The sequence below is a fragment of the Ricinus communis genome, chromosome 3, assembly GCF_019578655.1.
Source record: "Ricinus communis isolate WT05 ecotype wild-type chromosome 3, ASM1957865v1, whole genome shotgun sequence".
NCBI lineage: Eukaryota > Viridiplantae > Streptophyta > Magnoliopsida > Malpighiales > Euphorbiaceae > Ricinus > Ricinus communis.
The window spans coordinates 25,484,716-25,494,144 of record NC_063258.1 but is presented as its reverse complement, the minus strand read 5'-3'; the positions used below and the strand labels follow the sequence as shown (position 1 = coordinate 25,494,144).

The 9,429-nt window shown below is 35.2% G+C and overlaps 1 protein-coding gene and 1 pseudogene across 2 annotated transcripts; one reads left to right on the top strand and one right to left on the bottom strand.

Moving 5' to 3' along the window:
* Nucleotides 1-842: 842 nt before the first annotated feature.
* Nucleotides 843-6,850, top strand: LOC8263868 (calmodulin-binding receptor-like cytoplasmic kinase 3). 2 transcript variants are annotated; one of them, XM_015726360.3, is made up of 8 exons: nt 843-1,014; nt 1,203-2,122; nt 2,235-2,459; nt 2,702-2,958; nt 4,099-4,264; nt 4,350-4,439; nt 5,851-6,149; nt 6,356-6,850. In XM_015726360.3, the coding sequence occupies exons 2-8, from the start codon at nt 1,840-1,842 to the stop codon at nt 6,563-6,565; spliced, it is 1,530 nt and encodes a 509-aa protein (XP_015581846.1). In that variant the 5' UTR covers nt 843-1,014; nt 1,203-1,839; the 3' UTR covers nt 6,566-6,850. The 2 variants fall into 2 exon arrangements, with proteins under 2 accessions (XP_015581846.1, XP_048227797.1); XM_048371840.1 differs by having other exon boundaries at nt 923-945; nt 1,926-2,122.
* Nucleotides 6,851-7,206: 356 nt separating this feature from the next.
* LOC8263867 lies at nt 7,207-9,014 on the bottom strand (annotated as a pseudogene).
* Between the last annotated feature and the right edge of the window lie 415 nt (nt 9,015-9,429).

The following is a 9,429-nucleotide window of genomic DNA, read 5'->3' as shown; positions in this document are numbered from 1 at the left end:
CTTAGACACTAGATATCTTAGATATGAGCATGCTGTTATTGGAACAATTGTCACCACCCTCAATACAAAAAGTGTAGTACTCACTTTCTTCTCTAATTTCAATATGTTACTCAATGACCCGTATTTCTCTACGGCATTAAAAGTATAGATCCAGATCACTAGAGCTGACCGGGTGGTTGATTCCCTTGCAGCGACACTGCATCACCAATTAGTTTATTAGCTGCAGGATCATGTAATAAATCTACAACTACCAGGTCTTAATCTTCATCAGATGCCCTGTTCATCATGACTGAGTTGCCTTCATTTGGTCTTAGCTTGAGGATTTATCCTGCCTTGAGCTTATAGTATGAGAATCTTTAGAATGAACAGCTCTCGGTCTCCTCTTGGTATTATAGCCTTTGGTGAAAGAAAAGACTGTATTTCAATAAAATAATAAAAAAATATTTTGATATGAATAATTCTATCCTAATAAAAGAATTTATGTACTTATAAAGAATCTCTTTACGAGTAAATGGGTGAATCTTTTAACAATAACAAGACTGCATTTCAATGGATATATTAGGCACATCTAATATGTAATATCAAGATTTAATAAAAAAAAAGACTAAATATTTTATTTGGATTTAAGATTTATCAAATTATTAAATTCTTATATATAAATGATTAATAATTTAGAAAAGAATAGAAAAAGAAAACATAGTAATCCAATCAAAAACCAAGCAAGAGACATCAATTATTCCAAGTCAACATTGTCCAACATTGAAATTTGTATTTCTCTTTTCTTTGTAGTTTCCACAAAATAAAATAAAATAAAATAGATTAAAAGTAGTAATAATAATAATACAAACGGCAAAAAGTTGCATCACTAAACCCACACGCCATTTTTCTCTATTTCTTCCTTTCTTCTGCAAAACCAGAAGTACCTGCAAAAGACGCCATGGGCCGGTCAGTCTTCGCATTTCTCTTGTTATAATCATTATTATTTCCTTGATCAGCTGCCACTTTTCTGTTCAGGTTTGGTTCTTTTCTTTCACTTTTGTTTTTTTTTTTTTTTTGCATGTTTTGTTTGATGTTTGTGAGTGAATAAAACAAGTTAATGAATCCTTGTATAGGTTGCTCATTAATTAACTCGAAGTTTCATGCTTTGGCTAGTTTTATCTCTGCCTCTGATTCATTCTTTTTTTATTTGGTGATGTGTGTAGGGCAATTTTGGTTCTACTGTAAGGATTAAGCATTTTTTAGGGCTTTAAGAGGTGGGATTTCGATCTATAGCTTCTTTAGCAACTGGGTTTTGAAACATATACTGGTTTGATGAGTAGGTATTAAGGACCTGGACTAATGGTTGCTTAGCTCATATTTGGAAGAGATAGTAAAATTCAGTATCAAAGCATCAATCTTTCGCCAATTTTGTGAACTTGGTTTGCAAGACGAACCTTTGAGTTTGTGGTGATGAGGAAGAATTGAGATTTTCTGTTCAAAGCAATTTGATCTTTGAACTTCAAGTTTCCGTGGAAATTTGAGTTTCAGTATCCTGGCTCTCTGTTCTGTCAGGTGAACTGGGTTTTAAACAATTCACTCAAGTATCATGGTGATTGTGCAAAATTAACTTATCTGAATTCAGCACTTTGAAACCGTCAACTGGAATACTGGTTTTTATTGAGCTTCAATCAATGGTTGCCTGTCATAATAGATAGGCTGCACTGGATGTGAATTATATTGGTTGCGGTTTTTACGGTTTATGACATTGCAGTCCTGCGTTTCCAGAACTTCTATATAGCTTAGTTGTGGCTTGTGGGATATAGAGATGTTATTATTTAGTTTAAATGCTCAAATGCGGAAATGGAGCATAATATTTTGTTGAGAATGGCTATTTCTGCATTTACTCTGTTATTGTTGGTGCAATTTTCACATATACTTGCCTCTAGGTTTGATGTACATTCAAAGGTTTGCGGAACTGATCACCTAGCCTTTTCAAATTTTCATGGTCGTGAAATTTATTACATTAATGGGAGACTTGTAGACAAAGATTCATTTTGTAAAGCTGTCCGCTTCCACTATGCAAATGAATGCGTCTTTGAGAGCTATCATGGAAGTAGCTACTGCGGGTTGAACCCTTCATTAGGTATGTACTGATATGATATTCTCACTCTGGTCCTCTGCTTTAAGAGTTTAGCAAACCATTACTTTGAAGCTTGCTACGCAGTGAAGTTCTAATTTACTAACTATTTTGGCAGATGACTTGCCCCTCAATCAAGGACGAAAAATTTTGCAAAAGGATGTTGGTCAGGATATTCCCCCCAAAAAGAAGAAGGATGATCCCATGAGTTTTTCAACCCCCAAACAAGTTGGTATAGTCGCCACTGGAATTGTTGTCATCAGTTGTGGTCTTCTATGTCCCTGTTTTTATAGGAAAAGGAAAGCAACTTCCCACGATGTCCTTGCAAAAGACCCAATTTCAAGTGAGTATTACTTCCTCTCAATTTTAATTACATTGGAATGGACTCTTTTCTCTACAACTCGAAGAATACGATTTCACTAGCTATGCAGCTTCCAGATAGATATAGTCAAATGAATAATCAAGAACTGTCAAATATATTGATGATGATGATTTGAATGCTATAGATATATTTGGTGGCTAGTCCTCTTTCCTCACTATGTTTCAGTAATGAAATTGACAATTTATTCAATTGCATTGTTGCAGTGGACTCAGTTTCATCTTTCGATAATTCTGTTTCTGAAAAGGTTCCACCTAGTCCACTTCGGGTGCCACCAAGTCCTAAATTTTCAATGTCTCCGAAACTTAGCAGAGTGGGATCAATTCATCTCAATTTGAATCAGGTTGCAAGAGCTACGCAGAATTTTTCACGATCACTTCAGATAGGTGAAGGAGGCTTTGGAACGGTCTACAGGGCCCAACTAGAAGATGGGCAGGTGGTTGCCATAAAACGTGCGAAGAAGGTAAAAATAAGTCCCTTCATGGCCTTCTGTATAGTAGGTTCTCAATGTTATCCTACTATTGTTGGTCTTGAAGAAATGCACATTCGATTTGATAGGCAAAAATATATGTTTGATAGCAGAGAAAGCACGCATTCTCCGGTTATATAGGTGAAATCTGATTCGGGATTAACAGGAAGGTAGAGTTTTGGAGGTGTACCCTGGAATTTAATGTCTTTCAAGTTAAGTAGAATGAAAATAGAGCATGTTAAATGAAATTTTATTCATGGAAAGGGAGGTGAGTGAAGTGAGGTTAGCTTGTGGTGTAAAGGTTTCTATCATACAGTTTTATGGTGGAAGTAAGAGGGATGTCAACCATAGGATTTGAGACTTTTTTGCAATGATAGTACTTATTTGGATGGAATAGAGGACAGAGATACATATGGCTAACCCCAATTAAGTTGGGATTAAGTTCTGTTGATTTATCAGGAGATCTTGTGATACATGAGGACCTCTTTTAAGTTGACCTATCACAACCATGTCTTTTAACACCAAGATACCAATTTGTGTCTCATAAGCGCTTTAATTTAGGACTGCATTAAGGAAAGACTAAAATACTTTTCTAACATGGAAATTGCTATTGCATTTCGAGAAGATGATCATATATATATATATATATATATATCACCAACCCACTAGTTAACTTATAATTTTTGTTTGTAAATAAATTAATGAAGAAAGTAGACATGCATTATGGTATACTCTTATGCATACCAATTATAGTGAAGAATAATGGTCTGTCATGTTGATTGTACATTGCTATTACCGTTACATTTTGGTGATTTATTTATGAATGATCAAAATATTGAATCTTGGATGTAAAAGCCAGTAGCCATCCATCCAGTGATAGTTACATAAGACTGATAGAGCGTTGTGTTAAACCTTCAGAGAGAAACATGATGAATTTGTCAATGGTGTTGCTCTGAAGATTATAGTAGGTTTTCTGTACAGTCTGTAATTTTCAATTTGCCTTGTCTGTTTTGAATTGGCTTTGTTGTCAATGAATGTTAGTGCAGCATAACAGAATTCACATCATCTTTCTACACTTGGGTTGCAAAATTAGCCATTTTATTTTCTGTTGGTTGATGAGGAAACGTTATATAGGAAAACTATGAGAGCTTGCGAACAGAATTCAGCAGTGAAGTAGAACTTCTGGCAAAAATTGATCATCGGAATTTGGTGAAGTTACTTGGTTTTGTAGATAAAGGAAATGAGCGTCTTATCATTACAGAGTATGTGCCAAATGGTACTCTTAGAGAACATTTGGATGGTAAGCTCATATTTATCCAGAGTATATAACATCTGTGTGGATAATAATGATTTTAAACTGATGTTTTTGCTTTAATTCGCTGCAGGTCAGCGGGGAAAAATTTTGGACTTCAATCAAAGGCTTGAAATAGCCATTGACGTTGCTCATGCACTTACTTATCTCCACACTTATTCAGGTTAGACAACAGTCCAATTGGTTATGTAATTCTGTAAATTAGGATATCAAACTCAAATGGTCTATCTAAGATTCTGAGAAGAATACTTTTAAAATTTATCTGCTAGAATATAGCTAAAATCTTTGACATGTAGCAGTTTATAATTGTAGCAATTCAGAGTGTATTAGTTTATTTGTAAGCTAAATTTGCTTCTGGGACCACCTGTTGATGGTTTTAGATTGGTAGTATTCAGAGTCATAACTGCATTTCACATTGTTTCTGTAATCTGAACACTTCCACTACATTCTTGACATTTACTCAGATTTTTCCCCAATTTATAGAAGTGTTCTGGTTGGAGATGGTGCCAGAAGGTGATTTCACCTATCCTAATTTCGCTTTGTCATTATTCTCTCCAGTCCTCTAATGTAATTTGCATTTGCATCAAACAATTAGTTATGAAGATGACCACTCTAGCAATCGTATTTAATTTCCACCGAACAGTATTTTCAAAACGCCACTGATGTGAACCTTCAATCATACAGTTAACCCATCACATTTAATCTTGATATTTTAGCTCTTGATTTTAGCAATCACCATTTCACCAACCAACGTTCATTTTTTGAAAATTTAAGCATGAAACCATACATTAAAAGGTTAGATTATCCACAATGTTAAAAAAGCCAAATGCTTAGAGTGCAATATGATGTCAGCCATGTGCTACTGCAACATTTATATCTCTCCATCAATTTTCACTAGCTTATGTCATCAATGACGTTTAGTACCACTGCGAATAGCTTTCTTAAAAGTATCCCGCATGCTAACAGGAGTCAATGAAGTTCTTCTATCAATATATTCTTGGACACAAACATTTTGAGCTTACTTTTTTTCACAACATTATCCTTTTGAGTAACTTATTATACTGCATTAGAGATGAGTGTTCTTGAAATCCTAGAATTATTTTCTTAGGGAAAAAAGTATCATTAATGAATTGGAAGATTTTTCTCATTGGCATGCAATTCAGCTCCTAGGAACAAACGCCAGTTTCATTTTCCATGCATTTCAAATGAGAAAAAAATGAGGAGCAATGTGCGATCTTTTTTCTAGGAATTTCTACGAACTGTTTAAACTGCCTTTGTTACAATGTTGATGCTAGATAACAGTATAAAGTCATACTAGAGCTGTAAGGCCTCAGCATATATAAATTAATATGCTTTGATTTCTTGTCATCTATATAACTAATGTATCATCTTACTAGAATTATTATTTTTTAAACTATTCTCTGCTATATAATTGTAACTTCTAATACACTGGATTTTTATTCTTGTTATCCTTTATGCTTTTAAGAAACAAATTATTTGTCACTGTATAGCTTATTTATCACAGACCTTTGATTTGTTTGTCTATACCTTGTGTGCTCTTTACCTCATGATAGAAAAGCAAATTATTCATCGAGATGTCAAATCATCCAACATCCTTTTGACGGAGAGCATGAGGGCTAAGGTTGCTGATTTCGGGTTTGCAAAACTTGGTCCAGTGGATGCTGATCAGACTCATATTTCAACCAAAGTAAAAGGGACAGTGGGTTATCTTGACCCTGAATATATGAGGACCTATCAACTCACCCCTAAGAGTGACGTATATTCATTTGGGATTTTACTTCTAGAAACTCTAACAGGCCGCCGTCCTGTGGAGCTAAAGAGACCTGCAGACGAGCGTGTAACGCTTAGATGGGTAAGCTATCCTCACTTCAGTCAGGATTATGAGTTTTAGTTTGTGGTAATTATGGTCTACTAGTTTTTCAGTTAAAAACCTAATTTGCCTATTCAATACCTTGGCATGTTCTCAATTAGTAAAAATATGAGATAATGGTTGCTGCCTATGCAGAACTGCCTGCTTTTTTAAAGCGATGGCATTATTCAATTAGTAAATTTATGCAGGCTTTTAGGAAGTATAACGAAGGAACTGTAGTGGATATGGTGGATCCATTAATGGAAGAAAGAGTACATGTGGAGGTACTCGTGAAAATGTTTGCTTTGGCAATCCAGTGTGCTGCACCTATTCGATCAGATCGACCAGACATGAAAGCAGTTGGAGAGCAATTGTGGGCAATAAGGGCAGACTACGTCAAGAGTCCAAAGCATGGTTAACAACAAAAAGACCTATCTGAGTAGCTTCCTCATAATCCTATTCTACTCTTTCTGTCAGATTTTCTTCTCAGCCTCTTGTGTAAACAAATTTGTTTTTTTATGTAAGATACAAAAAACTTAGTTTCATCTCTGATTCACTACTCATCTTTACAAGAATATACTTGGAATTGTGGATGTCTTGTTCTTCAAATCTTTATTTAGGTACGTCCGTTTATGCCGATGTATAAAAGATGATGTACATTTGCCTAGGAAGATTGGTATACCGATTGACAAGTTTTCTTTCTACGGCAAATTCTAACTTCTTTTATATTTTCTTGCTAATTCTGTCTGATGATGGATAAAAGTTGCAGTAGCCATTCATTGAGATGAGCAGGATTCCTCGTACACATTCAAGAAGTGAGTAGATGTATTTCTTCTCTCATTATTATTCATGTCCAAAATTATATGGAATTTGAATGGAATATTTCTATATTGTTTAAACAGGTTTTGGAGTCGATTACAAGAAAACGAAAAACTAAAATGATAGCTAAAACAAAATTAAAATAATAAATTTTCAACTGAAAAAAATTAATAACTCAAGCCACTCTGGGGCCAACCGTTGCATTGCCAAGCACCGGGATTGATCGAGTTCTGTTGTGTAGAGAGAGGTCTGTTGTGTAGAGAGTCTAATAATAGTCCTCCTCTGCTTAAAATACTCCTCGTAATAAATTATTAATTGAATTTTATGTGTCAAAAATAAATATTTATTTAGTAAGACTGAGACATATATCAAAAAAACTTTTATCTCATAGGATTTATATATATATATATATATATTTAGATTACGTGATTATTAGATTGGATTGAAATAGGTTCAGCAACTAACAAGGTTAACGGATCTCTGGTTACCCCAATTGATGTTCCTATGCCATCTCCATATTGAAAGAGGAATTGAGCTGTTCGTGCCATGTTCATTGTCATGTTCACAAGAGATTTCGGAAGACAACATTTGCTTCTCTCCTCGTTCAGTTTTTTCCAAGAATGGCTTTTCAAACCCTTTATGTGCTCCCCTGCTTCTACTTCAGTTGCACCTTTTTCAGTCATGTAGCACTGGATTGATTTTGTCACATCACCTCTCCTGCTCTCTGCCTTTTGAAGGACCCCCCTGAAAATGAAACAGAAAAGGAAAAACAAAGAGTTAGAAAGCTTTTTAAGTATTTGTTCAAACTGAAACATGCATTTACCGCGGCTTAATTAGATGTTATATGCTACAGTATATACTTACTGCAGAAGTTCCTAAATCATCACTAAGTCTGGTGATTAAGGATGAACAGTAAATTAGCTCATGGGCATGCTTCAAGCTGTCCAGTGAATCATGGGATACATGATGCTCAGACATCACAAAAGAGTGGAGTACCGCGACGGGGCCGCCCCCAGAGATCCATGCATTTCCTAGATATTCTTCCAAAGTTGGAGTGTGTCCGCTGCAGAACCACCGTGCTTCTGCTAAGTATGATTTACAAAGATTTGTCTACTGCCATAGAAACATTATCATCTTTAGTTAAGTTTAGGCTTAGATTTAGAACATACGTTCACCAAAATTCTGGCAAGTATTGCTTACTTCTCCCCTAAGGTAGAGCAAAATATTAAAGCCTTCGTCTTTCATGACATCATAAGCTAATTCATTTGCAAAATTGTACATAGCAAAGTAGCATAGCTTCATGTATTCTGGAAGTTCCTCCAAGGCTGCAATGTCCCATCTGCATTAGATTGTAGAAAAGGAAGAATTTCTCAACTCCTAGGGGCTGTTTTAACAGTAATGTTTCCTTTTAAAAGAAAGGACAAAAATCGGAATTGTTTATAAAGGGAAGGACTATCCTGCTATGTACCCCACAAATCAATGATCGTGATGCAAATATCTTTTTTCTTACTTTCCATTAACAGTTTGAAACCAGATCGCCAAATATGATAATAGTATGAAATGTAGCAACTAATTTTCATATATGTACATACCTGTTAACTGCATCTGTGAAGAGCTCGAGCTCGTCTAGATATCCATATATATCATACATATCATCAATTGCAGTTAAAATGCATACGAATTTAATAAGGCCAGTCCTGCATTTGGAGAAATGTGGCTCAAATATCATCCCCATTGCCCACAAATAATTCTCCATTAATCGATCTCGTGAAAACTGCAGCTTCTTTCTCAATCCAAAGTGGCTCCACCACCTAATTGATTAAGTCAAGTCTCAAGTCACACTATTGATCTTAGTCATAAGTCTCTCGTACAAGTAAATCCTTCCAGGAATAACTTTATTTTTTATTACCTTGCTAGCTCCTTTACCTCAATTTGATATACTGATTGAACCAAATTGTAATCCAACCTGGCAAGCTCTAGCAAAACCAAGTTCTTCGTGTCATCCTTCTGGTAAACATTGACAAAATTTAGAGCTTCGATCCTTGGCATCCTAATAGAATATATATTGACACCAATAGGAGCTAGACATGTGTAAAGCTAGTGTAATGTTTTTTTGTGTATATAGTAAACATTGTAAGAAAACATGTTTTAGATATCAATAATATTCTTTCTTCTCCCAAAATTTGACATGGTGTCAGAACTCTATTTTTCCCTTACCTTCTTCCTTTTCCTTTAGGGTTTCGACCCCTACCCAAACTAGTGGATCTTTCCCATTGATGTTCGACGACAACGACTGATTCCTTGGGTGTCTCTCACTTCGGTTCACTTTGAAAATAAACAAAGATGGTGCGCACAGTTGGTGAGTCGAAAATTTTATCGAACAGTTGGTGAGCAGGACAAAATTTTGATTTTGTTTAAATTCTACTGGTTGGTTGGGTGCCTGCTATACTATTGCAAGTTTTAT